Source organism: Hemitrygon akajei, chromosome 2 (assembly GCF_048418815.1).
Source record: "Hemitrygon akajei chromosome 2, sHemAka1.3, whole genome shotgun sequence".
In the NCBI taxonomy this organism is placed as follows: domain Eukaryota; kingdom Metazoa; phylum Chordata; class Chondrichthyes; order Myliobatiformes; family Dasyatidae; genus Hemitrygon; species Hemitrygon akajei.
This window is the reverse complement of record NC_133125.1, coordinates 13,256,831-13,275,196: the sequence shown is the minus strand read 5'-3', so window position 1 is coordinate 13,275,196 and position 18,366 is coordinate 13,256,831. Positions and strand designations below refer to the sequence as shown.

The window sequence follows — 18,366 nt, the reverse complement described above, 5'->3', positions numbered from 1 at the left end:
ATCCCCCCACTCCCATGCACTGCTGAGGCATGTACCACTACAGTACATACCTCAAAGCATTAGAGGCATCACCAATGGGAAATCCTCCAAATCTCTGGCTCAATCAGTGAACTAACATCAGCATCCTTGACCAAACCTACATCACAGAAGAGGTTCTAACAGCATAGACACTTAGTGCAGATAATGAACTGCTTTCATACAATGCTATCGATGATTGCATCTTCATTTTCATTGTAACATTCAAAATGATTACCAATACCTTCAAATTCCTCATAGTTCCTAACTTGCAGAAGTAGTGAAATTGTTTCATTTTCACTCCCGGCCATTTCTGGCATCCCCAAGCCTGAATGCTTGAAACCACAGTGAGTAAAACAGTTCAGAATTGTCTTGCTGCTTACTTCTCGACAATTACCAGTGAAAAAAAATCACTGCTTTTGTTCACAAATTCAGGCAACTGATACTATTTAAAAACTGATCGCTCTAAGCATAGTGTAATGTCTAACAACACACAAGTGATACTAGTTAGAAACTGTTTGGCAACAGTTATACATGTGTATAAAATTGAATTAAATAAGTAGTGCAAAAAGTGAGCAAAAAAAGATAGTGACATAGACTGTACGGGTTCATTGTCCATTCGTAAATCTGATGGTGGAGAGGACGAAGCTGTTCCTAAAACATTTAGTGTGTGTCTTCTGGCTCCTGTACTTCCTCCTTGATGGTAGCACTGAGAAGAAAGCATGTCATGTGTGATGGAGGTCCTTAATGATGGATGCCAACTTTTTGAGGCATCGCCTTTTGAAGGTGTCCTCGGTTCTGGGGAAGCTAGTGCCCATGATGAAGTTGGCAGTTACAACTCTCGGCAGCTTTTTCTGATCCTGTGCAGTGGGCCCCCCATTCCAGGAGGCAAAGCAGCCTGTCAGAATGCTCTCCACAATGTATCTGTAGAAATTTGCTGGAGTCTTTGTTGACATACCAAATCTCCACAAACTCCTAATGAAATATAGCATTGTAAAAACATTTACGTTCATCCGCCAGAAGCCTTTCTGGGAAATGTCATCATTATTCTCCCGCTGTGCTCTCATTTTATCCTCTCTGAGCTCAAGGATTCATTCTTGACAACACTAATGTAAACTTTGGCTTCTCACAAAAGGCCATGAGACTAATGTCCTATTATCATTGTAACAAGTGACTGTGAGAAGATTCATGTATAAATCTGACAATACAATCTAAGGCATTTTGATGCATTTAGAATCCAAAATGATTTAGTAAAAATGTGTCATTTCAGTTTTCCTTTACCTCCCCCTCAGAAAGAGGACCTGCATCAGCACGCAGAACATCTTGATGGCGATGATCTCCTGGGCACAAGTGGCTCTTGGGATCTTTACATTTCAGCTGTATCTTTACCATGTACCCCTCATTGTGCTGTGAAAATAGACACAACATAGATTTTAACATAAAACACAACATTACCGCACAGTACAAGCCCTTTGGCCCATACGTTGTGCAAAACTTTAGAGCCACTCCAAGATCAATCTAACCCTTCCCTCCTACATAGCCCTCTATTGTTCTATCATCTACATGCCTATCTAAATGTTTCTTAAATGCCCCCTGATGTATCTGCCTCTACCACCAGCCCCGGGATGGCATTCCATGCAGTCACCACTCATTGTGTAAAAAATAACTTACCTCTGACAACCCCCTTATACTTGTTTTCACCTTAAAATTTGGCCCTCTCCTATTAGCCATTTTTTCCCTGGGAAACAGGCACTGGCTGTCCACTCAATCTGTATTTGTATCTTGTACATCTCTATCAAGTCACCTCTTATCCTCCTATGCTCCAAAGAGAAAAGCCCTGGCTCGCTCAACTCACCCTCATAAAACAGGTTCTCTAATCCAGGCAGCATCTTAGAAAATCTCCTCTGAACCCTCTCTGTAGCTTCCACATCCTTCCTATAATGAGGCAACCAAAACTGAACGCAATACTCCAAGGGTGGTCTAATGGAGTTGCAACATTACCTTGTCATTATTCCCTAAACAATACAGTATAACAACTATTTACATAGCATTTACGTTGTATCAGGTACTATAAGTAATCTAGAAATGACTTAAAAGTACATGCAGTTCCCGGGTTATGAACGAGTTCCGTTCCTGAGTCCGTCTTTTAGTTGGATTTGAAGTTAGAACAGGTACATCCGGTATTATTTAGCGTCAGTTAGTCAAACGTTTTTCTTAGTATATAGTACATATTTTACCTTTCTATGCATATAAAACACTTAAGAAACATATGTATTTCAATAATTAAACCACTGCATTGCTTAGTAATAACTATAGCTTTCATCGGGGCAGGGCCTTTCACATACTCCATTAAAATTGTTCCGATCGTTGACCGACTGTAGCCTAACGCTTTTCCAATGACTGATGGCATTTCACCTCTTTCTGATCACTTTATTACTTCCACCTTATTTTCAATCATGATCGTGATTATTTTTATGAACAGAAACACTGCGGATTCAGAGCTGCACCACCAGGTCCTAATGTCCACCGCACTAAGCATGTTAAATAAAGTCCAGGGTTCCGCTGGGTCCTAAAGACCACCGTACTGAGCCAGGTTAAAAAAGGGATTTGAGCATCCGTGAATTTTGGTATCCGCAGGGGGTCTCGGAACCAATCCCTCGCAGATAAGGAGGGCCGACTGTATACATTTGAATGAATAGAATGTGTCTGAAAACTGCCAAGTTCAACGACTGATCCAGATCAACTGAAGCATGTTAACCTCCATCATACCTTTAGCTTCCATTGCCAGCCATTGGAGATTTCATCCGAATGCTTCATAAATAATTTACAGAACTGCTGAAATTGCTGCTCTCCCAAGCATATCGGTTTGTTTTCGATAACGTTATGCGACATCTGTAGACACCAAGAACAAAAACAGTGATCGTATCAGTAATCTCAAACACAGGACAAACAACAACTTTAAACAGCAACTCTCAGTTAGTTTGGAAGTGTAATATCTGTTGTCACGCCAACCAAAATTATTTTGTGCTTCAAAAAAGTGGGTGTGATGTGGAATAGGAACCATTAGAGGAGACTGATTCATTCAATAAACAGATACTGGAAATCACATACAAATCCATTACGGATTAACGTTTACCACCATCCCTTGTCAGCCTGACCGATTTTGAAAAAGCATGTTGGCCTTCTTAAATCAGAGTACTGAGGTGTATACAGGCTGGGTGTCACAGTGGAGGTATGTCTCTACCAAAGGAGATCCTTCCCTCCGCTGGCCTGTAGGTCACCTTTGGGCAAGGTGTAGCACCTACTTAGCCCCCTCGATCAGGGTCAGGTGAAGCTTTGGGAACAGGTGGTGGATGGTCTATGAGCAGCCAATGCACATCACAAGTCCTGGTTATGCAACCACTGACGGCAGACAATCTCTGAAGAGTATTGATAATGGCTGGGGTCACCCGTCTTGTAAAGACACTGCCCAGAAGAAAGCAATTGTTATGTGTTGCGTTGTATCGTATGGCATGGGCAATCATGGTAATTCCACAACCATGATTGTTCTTGGCAGATTTTTTACAATAGTGGTTTGCCATTGTCTTCTTCTGGGCAGTGTCTTTACTTCTTCTGGGCAGGTCTTGTCACATGCACCAGCTGCTCATACGATCATCCACCACCCGCTCCCATAGCTTCACGTGACCCTGATTGAGGGGTGAGTGGAGTTAAGCAGGTGTTACACCTTGCCCAAGGCCGACATGCAAGCTAGTTCAGGGAAAGAGCTCCTTACATCTCCTTTGGTAGGGACGTATCTCCATCCTGCCATCAGGCAGTACAGAGTCTATTGACCTTACAGCAAACAACAGGATAACAGCGGTCACCTGTACCTGCCTGAGACCGGTCGGCTGCTTCACTATCAGGGTAAACTCCGATTCTTCAGGTTCTCATATTCATCTTCATTTGTTTATCACAAGTACATCGAAACATACAGCGAAATGTGTTGGCTGCATGGAATGAAATCAGCGAGGATTGTGCTGGGGGCAGCCCGCAAGTGTCACAATGCATCGTAGCATGTCTACAATGTACAAACTCTAAACATAGGTCTGAGTGCGGGAAGAGACCAGAGCACCCAGAGGAAACCAATGCGGTCACTCCTGACAGACAGTGGTGGGAATCGAACACCTGATCTTACAGTTAGCACTATACAGTGAAGCACTAACAGGCATGCTACCGTGACGAACCTAACAAAATGGCTATTTGCAGCTGTCACAACTCCAGCAATTTTACTAAATTTCAGAAATGAGCATTCATTAGCAGCGGAAAATATCTAGTTCTGAAAGTATAGCTTAAAAAAATACGCATTGTAATTACATTTCCGATTCTATGTTGATAAAGTGAGCCCAAGCACAGAAACAAAACTCAAAACAACCTTCACTAACTCTGATGTTTCTCTGTTCCCTACAGCCTCATGAAGCAGCATACAGATTGATCACAATCTGTGGCAGCAAATTAAGTCACAGCCATTAGTACCTCTCCCTCTCGTCTGGTGAAATCTTAGAGATGTGCGTTATAGATTACATGGCTAAAATAGAGCAGAGCAAAGGAGTAACAATGTGGACAAAATCTTTTCCTCTCAAATCTGAGGGGGTGGCGTGGGATTAGCTTAGAGGTTCCTAATATTTTCATACCAAGAACGAAATAGTCTTTAAGTTCACATCCACAGTCAAATACCAGGGGATACATTGAAATGCCTAACAACATCAAAAACTACATTACTAAGATGGAAATAAAATAATTGCATCATACCCTTACATTGCAAACTAAAAATTTAATATAAATTTCCACATTTCAGCCAGATTTTATGAAAAAGGTATGATATTCTGATGGTTTTTATAATGCTTATTGTGTCCACATTACTGCAGTACATAAACTTTGCCAAATAATGGCTGGGAAATTCTGTTGCCCAGTGTGAAGTTTAATGTGCTTTATAACTAGTCTTATTGTTAAAGTATTCAGAATCCAAATCAGTGACATATGTCATGAAATTTGTCATTTTGTGGCAGCGGTACACTGTAATACAGAAAAAAAATTACTACATATTAGAAGGAGAAATCTATCAAACTTAAGTGAATAGTGAAATAAGAGAGTAAAATAGTGAGGTAGTGTTTATGAACCATTCAGATATCTGATGGTGGAGAGGAAGAAGCTGTTCCTACAATGTTAAGTGTGTGGATTCAGGCTCCTGTTGCACCTCCTTGATGGTAGCAATGAAAAGAGGGCATGTCCGGGGTGATGGAGGCCCTTCACAAGGGATGTCGTCTTTTTGAGGCATCGTCTTTTGAAGAGGTCCTCGGTGCTGGTGAGGGTGGTCCCCATGATGGAGCAGGCCGAGTTCACAATCTTCTGAAGCTTTTTCCGATCCTGTGCATTGCTGCCTCCGTACCAGTTAATGATGCATCAATTTAGAATGCTTCCAATGGTAAATTTGTAGAAATGTACTAGTCTTCGGTGTCATACCAAATCTCAAAGTCCGAATGGAATATGACTGCTAGTGTACCTTTGTAATTGCATCTATCTGTCGGAATCAGACTGATCTTCAGAGATGATGCAACCAGGATATTGAAGCCACTCAGTTTTCACCATGAAGACTGGTGTGTGTTCTCCCAACTTTGCCTTCCTGAAGACCATAATCAATTCCTTGGTCTCAATGATGTTAAGTGCAAGGTTGTCGTTATGACACCACTCAGCCAGCCGATCTATCTCACTCCTACACGCCTTCCCATCTCCATCTGCCAGGGCTAAGCACACATCCTTGGGGTGTGCCGGCATTGATTGTCAGCAGGATATTATTTCTGATTCACACTGACTGTCGTCTGGATTGCAATGATGCAGGATGGTGGGAAGAGAAACTGGCCATCCATACGTCTCTGAGAAGAGATGAGCTGGCATTGGAGTGGGAACAGAGGAGGTTCATGAGAATGATCCCAGGAATGAAATGTTCACAAATGAGGAGGTTTTGATGGCTCTGGGCCTGTATTCCATGGAACTCAGAGGAATGAGGGGAGATTTCATTGAAACCTATCGAATATAGAGTGGCTGTGGCGAAAAGGCTTCCTATAATGGGGCATACTAGCAAAAAAACCTCAGAATAGGATATCCCTTTGGAATAGAGGAATTTCTTTAGCCAGCGGATAGTGAATCTGTGGAATTCATTGCCACAAACCGCTGTGGAAGCCAAGTCATTGGGTGTATTTAAAGCAGAGGTCAATACGTTCATTATTAGTCAGGACATCCAAGGTTACATGTAGAAGGTGAGAGAATGGGGTTGAGAGGAATAATAAATCAGCCATGATGGAATAGCAGAGCAGACTCAATGGGCTGAATGGCCTAATTCTGATCCTACGTCTTAAGGTGTGATTCCGCCGACACACAATGCATTTCGGGGTCAATTTTAATCATTGCTGGTCTGGGGTCAAAAGGGGCATGTGCATAGCCCACTGCTCTACTCTCTCTATACCCATGACTGTGTGGCTAGGCACAGCTCAAATACCATCTATAAATTTGCTGATGATACGACCATTGTTGGTAGAATCTCAGATGGAGACAAGAGAGTGTACAGGAGTGGGATATACCAGCTAGTGGAGTGGTGCTGAAGCAACAACCTTGTACTCAACAAAAACTTCAGTAAGGTGAGATGAAGGAACACATACCAATCCTCATAGAGGGATCAAAAGTGGAGAGAGTGAGCAATTTCAAGTTCCTGGGTGTCAAGATCTCTGAGGACCTAACCTGGTCCAACATATCGATGCAGTTACAAAGAAGTCAAGACAGCGATTATACTTCATTAGGAATTTGGAGAGATTTGGTATGTCAACAAAAGCAGACAAAAACTTCTATAGATGTACCATGGAGAGCATTCTGACAGGCTGCATCACTGTCTGGTATGGGGGGGCGGGGTGGCTACTGTACAGGACCGAAAGAAGCTGCAGAGGGTCATAAATTTAGTCAGCTCCATCTTGGGTGCTAGCCTACAAGGTACTCAGGACATCTTCAAGGAGTGGTGTCTCAGGAAGGCAGCGTCCATTATTAAGGACCTCTAGCACCCAGAGCATGCCCTTTTCTCACTGTTACCATCAGGGAGGAGGTACAGAAACCTGAAGGCACACACTCAGCGATTCAGAAACAGCTTCTTCCCCTCTGCCATCTGATTTCTAAATGGACATTGAACCTGTGAACACTACTTTGCTTTATTAATATATATTATTTCTGTTTTTGCATGATTTTAATCTATTCAATATACGTATAGTGTAATTGATTTACTTATTTATTATTATAATTTTTCTCCTTCTTCTATATTATGTTTGGCATTGAACTGCTGCTGCTAAGTTAACAAGTTAACCCTGAATATGCTCCAGTCTGCACTTTCGAAGCATTTCAGACGTGGCACTTTCTGGCCTGGTCCTAATCTCCCTGTAAACTAGATTGACTCATTTAACTAGTGGTCCTGTATGCAGGGATTAGCAAAATGGATATGTTATCTGAGTACTCATGGTTGAGAGTAGGGGGCAGCCTTGTAGGCTCCACGATCAGTGATCTCCAGGTCTATAAAATTCTCTCCTCTAGTTGCAAAGTCGGCATGCCGGTGGAACTTTGGAAGGACTATTTTTAACTTGGCATGAAGAGGATATACCACCAGGCTCAAGGTCAGATTCCACCCCGCTGTTGAAGGTACTGCTGGTCAGATAAAATAGACTGTTGACCTCACAATCTACCCCATTGTGGCCTTTCATTTATTTACCTGCACTGCACTTTCTCAGTACCTGCTACACTTCATTCCACATCCTGTTATCGTTTTATCTTATCCTACCTCAATGCACTGCGGAACGACTGAGAATCAGAATGAGAATCATGTTTAACCGGCATATGTCGGGAAATTTGTCGTCTTTGCAGTAGCAGTACATTGCAATACGGAATAGAGGGATAAAAATGGAATTACAGTAAGTGTGTGCATTTATATATATTAGATAATTAAATTAAATAAATAGTTCCAAATATATAAAAAATTACAAAGTAGTGAGAGGGAGTTAGTGTTCATGGGTTCAATCCATTCAAAAATTGGATGGCAGAGGGGAAGAAGCTGTTTCTGAATTGTTGTGTGTGTGCCTTCAGGCTCCTTATGCCAGCAATGAGAAGAGGACATGTCTTGGATAATGAGGGTTCTTAATGACGGACGCTGCCTTTCTGAGGAATCGCTCCTAGGTGTCCTGGATACTATGGAGGCTGCTACCAGGATGGAGCTGACTAAGTTTACAACTCTCTGCAGCTTATTTCGATCCTGTGCAGTAGCACCCCGCCCCCACCAATACCAGACGTTAATGCAGCCAGTTAGAACACTCTCCACGGTACATCTGTAGAAATTTGTGACAATCTTTGGAGACATACCGAATCCCCTCAAACTCCTAATTAAATATAGCTACTGTCATGCCTGCTTGGTAGCTTTGTACTGTCCAGGAAACGGTACCGCAGCATTAAAGCCAGGTCCAACAGGCTCCGGGACAGCTGTTCCACCAGGCCATCAGGCTGAATAATTCATGCTGACACAACTGTATTTCTAACCCATACTGACTGTTTTGTTGTATATCTTACTGTACATGCTGTTTGTTACAAATTACTGTAATTTACACATTGCACATTCAGATGGAAATGTAACATAAAGATTTTTACTCTTCACGTATGTGAAGGAATTAAGAAATAAAGTCAATTCAATTCAATCGATATGCTTGGCTCAGGATAGACCCACAGAGTCATTGACACCCAGGAACTTGAAGTTGCTCAGCCTTCCGATCCCTCTGTGAGCACTGGTGTGTGCTCCCTTGTCTTACCCTTTCTGAAGGCCACAATCAGTTCTTTGGTCTCACTGATTTGATTTGTATAAACAGTATGCAACACTGATTTTTCACTGCGTCTCAGTACATGTGCCAATGATAAACCAATTCAATTTCCAATAAAAAATGAATACTACGGCTGTTGTAGAAGACTAATTAATTCACTAATCAGTCAGAAAAGAGAACCAAACAGCCCTGCCTAATATTTCCTTGTATCGAACTGCCGTCCCAGATTAAGTGTTTACCCTCAGTAGTGTCACAGTACCCAAGTATGAACAATATAGCTGCCTTACCAACACATTTCACTCCCAAGAACAAATAATACAAAATCAATAATGCATTCCATTGTGAGAAAAGGTTACATGGTACCTTGGGATAAAAATCTCTTCCTCAAAATTAGATTCCTTTGCATCATGTTCAAATTTTGCAAACTGCATACGAAAGAAAACGTTGAACTTGCTTTGAAGTATTTGTGCTCACGTGCTGGAGAATGTCCTTCCCATCTCAAGTTCAAGTTCACATTTATTGTTATTTCAACCGTATACACACGTGGGAGTCACGTATCTGTTCTCCATCTGCATTGTATTCTGTGCTGTGCGTTTATTATGTGTATTACGGTAACTGGTCACATGAGTCCGGGCGTGGTAAAAGCGAAGGGAATAAGTTCCGTATTGGTGTTATGTTCTGGACTATTTAGAGCTGGGGACTGGCGGATGTCATTTCTTTTGTTGATCGCTTAATTGTATCACTTCAAGATTATATGTTTTGCTAGTTGCTAATAAAAGATCAAATACAGTGCTTTGAATTTTTGTAACATTATTACTGGATCGATTGGAGGGCACATCATACAAGGATAGCAACCCATGGGGTTCGGCAGCAACAGCACTGGTTTGTAAGAATCGGCCTCTACAGCATGTATACCGCCAAATGAAACAATGTTTCTCCGGACTAAGATACGCGACGCAGTACCTATAACTCACACACACAACACGTGAAGTACCCACAAATAATAAGGTGCATTTACAACACAAGTTAGAAGGTAAGCAGTATAATGCCACTGGTGCTTCATACGTGGTCAGAACTGTCTGATGGCGGTGTGGGGGGGGGGGGGGGGGGTTCAGTAATCTCACAGCCTGGGGGAAGGACTTGTTCCCATCTTAACAGCCCAAGATCTTAAGGCACAAACTAACGGAGATGGGAGTAGACTCTCACATGGTGGATTGGATAGTGGACTACTTGACAGATAGACCTCAGTATGTGCGGTTGGGAGACTGTAGGTCTGACACGGTGGTCAGCAGCACAGGGGCACCGCAGGGAACCGTACTCTCTCCGGTCCTGTTCACCCTGTACACATCAGACTTCCAATATAACTCGGAGTCCTGCCATGTGCAGAAGTTCGCTGATGACACGGCCATAGTGGGGTGTGTCAGGAATGGACAGGAGGAGGAGTATAGGAAACTGATACAGGACTTTGTGATATGGTGCAACTCAAACTACCTGCGTCTCAATATCACCAAGACCAAGGAGATGGTGGTGGACTTTAGGAGATCTAGGCCTCATATGGAGCCAGTGATCATTAATGGAGAATGTGTGGAGCAGGTTAAGACCTACAAGTATCTGGGAGTACAGTTAGACGAGAAGCTAGACTGGACTGCCAACACAGATGCCTTGTGCAGGAAGGCACAGAGTCGACTGTACTTCCTAAGAAGGTTGGCGTCATTCAATGTCTGTAGTGAGATGCTGAAGATGTTCTATAGGTCAGTTGTGGAGAGCGCCCTCTTCTTTGTGGTGGCGTGTTGGGGAGGAAGCATTAAGAAGAGGGACGCCTCACGTCTTAATAAGCTGGTAAGGAAGGCGGGCTCTGTCGTGGGCAAAGTACTGGAGAGTTTAACATCGGTAGCTGAGCGAAGGGCGCTGAGTAGGCTACGGTCAATTATGGAAAACCCTGAACATCCTCTACATAGCACCATCCAGAGACAGAGAAGCAGTTTCAGCGACAGGTTACTATCGATGCAATGCTCCTCAGACAGGATGAAGAGGTCAATACTCCCCAATGCCATTAGGCTTTACAATTCTACCACCAGGACTTAAGAACTTTTTAAAAGCTATTATTAATGCTTTTTGAGATAGTGATTTAGATGCATATCATATTTTTTACTGAGTTAAGTATTGTATGTAATTAGTTTTGCTACAACAAGTGTATGGGACATTGGAAAAAAGTTGAATTTCCCCATGGGGATGAATAAAGTATCTATCTATCTATCTATCTATCAGTCCTTGTCCTACTGCTGCACCATCTCCTGCCCGATGGGTTGGGGGTGGGGGGGGGATATCATGGAGATTGTTCGACGGGCAGGAGGGATCCTTGACAATGCTAAGGGCCCTGCCTATGCTGAGCTCCTGCTGAACTTCCTGGATGTGTGGAAGAGAGACGCCGATGATCCTCTCAACAGTCCTTGCGATCCTTTGCCGGGTCTTGCAGTCAAATCCGTTGCAATTCCCATACCAGATGTTGATGCAGCTGGTCAGAAAACTCAGCTTGAGAAACGGGAACAGGTGTTTTTGTCACGATTCACCCCCAAGAGTAGCTATCACCTCCCATTGTACCGTACCCACGTGACAAATGCCATCAACATAAATTACCTACTGAAAAGTCAGCACTCGCAAGATGGCAGTTTGCTGTGAGAGCACAGGCTGTCCTCGCACTTACAGACTGAGTAAACAACAATGATCAGTCACTAATTGAAGACAAGCCAGCTTCAGAATGCTGTTGACGACCACTGATTTGGTGTTAGGTCAAAACACAACTCTCAGCTGACGCACCACAGAAAGTGTAGCAGTGGGTGGACATCCATTTCCTAAACACCAATCTAAATTTTTATAAAACAATGATATGGCAAATTAAGTTTTATTTCAATCGCTGCCCATCTTAGGAAGGGTGCAGAAGCTTTAGCAAAGGTGCAGAGCATTAAAAAGTATTTTGGAGTTATGTGAATATAGCAAACATTAATTCAAACAAGAATCAGTCTTCAACTCCTAATGTGGATTATAAATTGCAAGCAGTAATTTGAAGTTAAAAGCACCCTTCTGCATGGTCTGTGGAGCACAGGTTGGCCCACAGACTAAGAGATACAGTTTGCAGAATGAGACCATGAATGTTTGCTTATGCATCAGCCAAACATTAAGACAATGGGGCTGTGTTAATTGGCTTGGATCTAACCAGGCAACATGGCAAAGTTATTTGCCTTATTGTGACTCAAGTATAAGCTGGCACACCAGATGGACGTTGTCACTTAGCATATCAAACATGGTCACAGGCATAGGCAATCAATAGATTTTTGCGTACTCAGAGACGGCCTTGACAACGTTAGTTTTAAGTATCTGGGATTATTGTCTTCAGTAGCTTTTAGACAGCCTGTATCAATGAGTTTGCCCCAGCAGGAGCAATTGAACATTCAGGTGTCTTCCACTGTAGATATGTAATTCAAAGGAAGCATCATCAACCCAAAAATACTGTAGTAAATGATGTCATTGTAACTATAGAAATTGTATTAAATCACTGGCTGCTATCTTTGATCTTCAGGGTGTTAAAAAGTGATGTACTTTTGGGTTTGAGAGACTCTACTGTGAGTCCCTCCAGAGAAATGCCTGCTTGTTCTGATGAACAAAACCTTTTACTTCACCTGCTTCAGTGTCTCTCTGGTGACACAGTCACAACACAGAGGAGATTTACCAGAATGCTGCCCAGACTAAAGAGCATGTGGAGAGGAGAGGTGAGCGAGCTGGGGCTTTTCTCTTTGGAGAGGAGGAGGTGAGGTGACTCATAGAGGCGCACAAGAGCATAGATCAGGTGGGCAGACAGAGACACTTAATCCAGGGCAGAAATGGCTAATACAAAGGGAAATAATTTTAAGGTGATTAGAGGAAATGTAGAGAGGATGTCAAAGGTAGTTTTTTTTATATAAACACAGACTGATGGGTGGATGGAATGTGCTACCAAGGGTAGTGGTAGAGGAGTACATTAGGGACATTTAAGAGACTCTTATGCCTTTGGACTATGGGATGAAACCCATGCAGTCATGGGGAGAATGTACAAACTCCTTACAGACAGCAGCAAGAATGCACCCCTTCCACGGATGGATGATATGGATGGTAGGAAAATGGAGGGGTATGTAGGAGGGAAGGGTTAGATGGATCTTGGAGTTGGTTAACTGGCCAAAGGGCCTGTAATAATGCCATAATACTTTATGCTTGTTTTCTGCTCCACTTGCCCCTCCCACCCCCACACTAGTAGAGTTACAGCAGGGAAAGTTTTTTTAGTTTACCAAGTTCATAGCAACCATCACACCCCACCCACAGTCCACCACTGTCCTCCATTTTACACTAACCCTACACTCCCCCCACTTTATTTCCCACACACATTCAGAGACCAGATTGTCCAAGATTAAGATGAGCTTTATTTGTCGCATGTAGATCGAGACGTACTGTGAATGCGTCGTTTTGCGTCAATGACCAACGCAGCCCGCAAGTGCTGGGGGCAGCCCGCAAGTGTCACTATGTTTCTGCCATCAACATCACGGGCCCACAGCTCACTGCCCCAACTCAAAGTTCAAAGTACAATTTATTATCAGAGAACATACACGTCACCACATAACACCCTGAGATTTTTTTTCTGCGGGCATACATAGCAAATTTATAGACCAGAAACTGTAACGTACATCTTTCCTGTATGGGAGGAAACTGGAGCACCCAGAGGAAACCCATGTGGTCACAGGGAGAAAGTACAAGCGCCTTACAATTTACAGTGGCCAATTAACTCACCAACTTACACACTGTTAGGATTCTATACAAACTAAAGCTGTTGTCCCCGAACATCAGATTTATTGAAAAAGGCTAGCACAGTAGCATAGGGATTAGCACAACACTTTACAGTGCCAGCCATCCGTGAAAGGGGTGCATTCTTACCGCTGTCTGTAAGGAGTCTGTACATTATCCCCATGACTGCATGCATTTCATCCCATAGTCCAAAGGTATACAGGTTAGTGTTAGTAAGATTTGACCATGTTATGTTGACACGGGAAGCATGGTGACATTTGTGGGCTGCCCCCAGCTCATCTTCAGACTATGTTGGTTGTTAACACAAAATGAAGCATTTCACAGTATGTTACAATGCAAATGTGTCAAATAAAACTCATCTTTTAGTTAAGTTGAGGAGCAGACTACCATTTTGTGTCCCCCCTCAGTCAAGGGGATCAGCCTCTTAGTAACAATTGTCAGAGAGAATTAAGATCTGTTTCTCGATGGGAGCTCTTCTTCATCCTTAGGGAAGATAACAAGAGTTTAAGAAAGTACTTAAGTCTAGGTGATAGTGCAAATGAGAAAACACAAGTATTAAGTCTTCAGATACCTGTTTTATTTTTTAAAAACTGCAGATTACGAGGCAACATGATAGACGCAAGCAAATTCATAATGATGGATTAGGGTAAACTGATGTAGATTTATCCTGTAGTTAAACAGTTTGGAATGAGGGGGCCACAGAACTTGGATTAAACTAAGTCCTCCATGAGTGAGCAGGAGAGTTAGAAGGACGTGAAATCACCTAAGGTTATTGGACAAGGTGATCCGGGTGCTCTGATTTTCTCCCACATTCCGAAGATGCACAGGTTATGGTTAGTAAGCTGGGGTATGTCATGTTGGCACTGCAAGGATGCAACACCTACAGGCTGCCCCCCATAAACAGCACATTTCAACGTACGTGTGACAAATGAAGTCCACTTTATAATAAGTTCGGACTGGGCAGGTGAAGGTAAAAGGAAAAAGATGAAAAAATGTGATTTGAGTGGTTTGTTCTCATAGATGGAAAATTCACTGTGGGTTCATTGATGCAGACATTTCATTTCTTTATAAAGGTGAAGAGCTTAAGAGAAATCTACGAGGGAAACCACTTCACAGAGAATGGTGTGAATGTGGAACAAATTGCCAGTGGAAGTGGTGGATGTGGTTCCAATTGTAACATTTAAGAGATTTTTTTCTAGTGCATGGAGGAGAGGGATATGGATGGCTACAGTTCAAGTGCAAGTATATGGGTCTAGGCACAAGAGTGGGTCTGCACGGTCTAGATGGGTAGAAGAGCCTGTTTCTTAAAAGGAGTACTCTATGAATTTATAAGCTATTACAGGGAAAGAACTCCTGAGTATCCAAAATCTGAAAGCTCTTAATTCCAATTTTTTCTGAATGCTGACATGACATTAGAAATGGAAAATTCCCCAAGGAGCTGGAAGATTCCCAGATGATGCACAGATCTCTGCACACCACAGCCCTTTCTGAGAAGTGACCTGACATATATAATGAAGTTATTTAAAAAATAGGAAAAACACTGCATTAAAGCAAAAATTAAGATCTCAAACGTATATTGAAAGAATAGATTCATCAGTGCAGGAGTGAACATATGCTGCTTTTCAGTATGCTGATCATGAAACAAGCAAAGATCTATCACGACGAACTGAAAATTGAAGGCAATTGTGAATATTCAGCTGGTTGCAGAAATTTAAGAAAAGACTTGACTTCAAATTTTTTTAAGTGTCTGCTAATCACTAAGCAGCAGAGAAATTCATTGATGCATTTGGCAAGATCATCGCTGATGAAAATCTAACACCAGAACAAGTCTACAATGCAGATTGTTTTTATATCTTATATAAAACCAAAAAAAGGTAAAATACAAATATGTGTACTGTAACCTGTTAACCAAAACATGGCTTCATAGGTAGAGACTGAAATCCTGCTGGTGTTTGTTTCTGTTCAACAGCTAATTCGGGTATTCTCCCAATGCTGTTGTGTTACCCTGCATACATTGTACTTCCATTATATTCATGGCATGTGGTGATTTTAGCAATTAAGTACACATGTATGATGAACAAGTGTAAGACAAAGACTGTAAGACAGCTGTTTGTTGACTATAGCTCAGTGTTTAACACCATCATTGCCACAGTCCTGATCAAAAAGCTATAGACCCTGGACCTCTGTACCTCCCTCTGCAATTGGATCCTTGACTTCTTAACCAGAAGACCACAATCTGTGTGGATTGGTAATATCTCCTCCATGCTGACAATCAACATTGGTGGGGTGTGTGATTACCCCACTGCTCTACTCTCTCTATACCCATGACTGTGTGGCTAGGCACAGCTCAAATAGCCTCTATAAATTTGCTGATGATACAACCACTGTTGGTAGAATCTATATGGAGATGAGAGTGCATACAGGAGTGGGACATACTAGATAGCTGAGAGGTTTTGCAGTAACAACCTTGCACTCAACATCAGTAAGACAAAAGAGCTGATTGTGGATTTCAGAAAGGGTAAGATGAGAGGGAACATGAACCAATCCTCACAGAGAGATCAGGTGGAGAGAGTGAGCAATTTCAAGTTTCTGGGTGTCATGATCTCTGAGGATCTAACCTGGTCCCAATGTATCAATGCAGCTGTAAAGAAGGCAAGACAGCAGCTATATTTTATTAGGAGCTTGAAGAGATTCTGTTAGTCACCTAAAGCACTCGAAAACTTCTATAGATGTACAATGGAGAGCATTCTGACAGGCTATATCACTGTCTGGTATGGGGGTGGGGAGGGACTATTGCACTGGACCAAAAGAAGCTACAGAAAGCAGTAAAATTGGTCAGCTCCATCTTGGGCACTTGCCTCCGTAGTACCCAAGACATCAAGGAGCAGTGACTCAGAAAGGCAACGTCTATTATTAATTACCCCATCACCCCAGGACATGCACTCTTTTCACTGATATCATCAAGAAGAAGGCACACACTGAGCAATTCAGGAACAGCTTCTTCCTCTCTCTGCCATTCGAATTCTACGTGGACATTGAACCCATGAACACTACTTCACTTTTTTCTCCTTTTTAAATTTTTTTTTATTATTTCCATTTTTGCACTGTTTTAATCTATTGATTTGCTTAGCTACTTTTTGCTTTCTGTATTATTATAATGTATTGCATTGTACTGCTGCTGCTAAGTTACTACACATGTTCACGACACATGCCGGTGATAATAGACCTAATCCTGATTCTGATCCTGCCTGATGGTGGGGGCCCTCGATGCCGGATGCTGCTTTCTTCAGGCAGCAGTCCACGTGGATGTGCTCGACGGTGACGGGGGCTTTGCCAGTGATGAGCTGGGCTGTATCCACCACTCGCTGTAGGCATTTCTGTCCCTGCACCTTGCTGCTTCCGTACCACGCCACGCTACTTTGACTGGGGAAACAATCCGAATTCCCGGCACACAATGATAAATGTTTTGATGGGAATATAACCTACTTCAACCATGAACACTTTTGAGCCATCAACAAAGACACCCGTGAGTATGTTGTACAGCCCACAACCCTCAAGCTCACCCAAACCTTAGAGGGAAGCACAATAGCAGAACAATTAGACAGGCTCATTCTTCAGGACCAAGTCAGGCTGCCTCTTCTACTCTGGACACAGCCTAATGATAAGAACTTGTCGACCTACCCTTCCTCAAGGATTACACTGCATTAGAGAACTATTAATTATGGTAGGTAGCGAGGAAAAAAGACATTTAAGAAGGCAGGGACAGGTTTAAATATCTTGGTTAATGTTCAAGCTACATGGCACAAAAAAAGGTTGGGAACTCCTGGTCTAAACACGCCACTGTGCAACTGCATGTTGGACAACCTAACCAAGATCTCACAACCGTTTCTCTCTCTCTCTATCATCCTCAAAACAGGTGCCCCCTCCCCCCAGGACTGTGCGCTGAACCCATTGCTGTACATTCTGCACATATGTTTGCACAGCCAAACCCCCAAGTAGTCACACTGGGAAGTTTGCCAATGGGGCAATAGCTGTAGGGCTCATCACCAACAACAATGACATGCCCTACAGAGTGAAGGAGTAAGGTTATTTTGTACTTCTTTCCACCTGAATGCTGGAAGTGACATTTAACAACCTTGAATCTTGATGTAAACCCTGAAGAAATCCACACAGTCACGGGGAGAAAATAGAAACTCCTTATGCAAACAGTGGTGGGAGTTGATGCACAATCTTACAACAGGTGCACTGAAGTATTGCACTAACCACTGTGCTCCCTCAGCTGGGACGTCTGACAGAGTGACTAACGCAGAGAGGAACACGCTAATGCATTAAGGCTTGATGGATGGGCGGAGGCAATAAAATCTAAAAGATACATTATCAAAGAGACCCCAGGAGCAGAAAGACAGAGGGGAAGAACGTGCATAAACACCTCGAAGTCCACAGCAGGGAGAGAGCGCGCAATCATATGGAACCTGGGTTTTCAGAAATAGGCAAGTTATAGTGGACCACTGTAAAATGCTGGCTCAGCCACAACTTGAGGAAGGAGCCCAGTTCTGGGAAGGATGTGATGACACTAGCGAAGGCACAGATGGAATTAGCTAAATGTCTGCAGAGTTACAAGGGAGGGGACGATTAATATCGAGATCTA

The 18,366-nt window shown here is 42.7% G+C and overlaps 1 protein-coding gene across 5 annotated transcripts in view; it reads right to left on the bottom strand.

Moving 5' to 3' along the window:
- The window catches only part of atg10 (ATG10 autophagy related 10 homolog (S. cerevisiae)), a 223,480-nt gene that overhangs the window by 178,409 nt on the left and 26,705 nt on the right, over nt 1–18,366 (bottom strand). For all 5 annotated transcript variants that reach the window (XM_073067243.1, XM_073067253.1, XM_073067263.1 and 2 more), the window contains 2 exons: nt 2,785–2,907; nt 1,297–1,422 (listed from right to left, as the gene is read on the bottom strand). In XM_073067243.1, the coding sequence (XP_072923344.1) occupies nt 1,297–1,422; nt 2,785–2,907 (249 nt within the window). The remainder of the gene's footprint in view (nt 1–1,296; nt 1,423–2,784; nt 2,908–18,366) is intronic.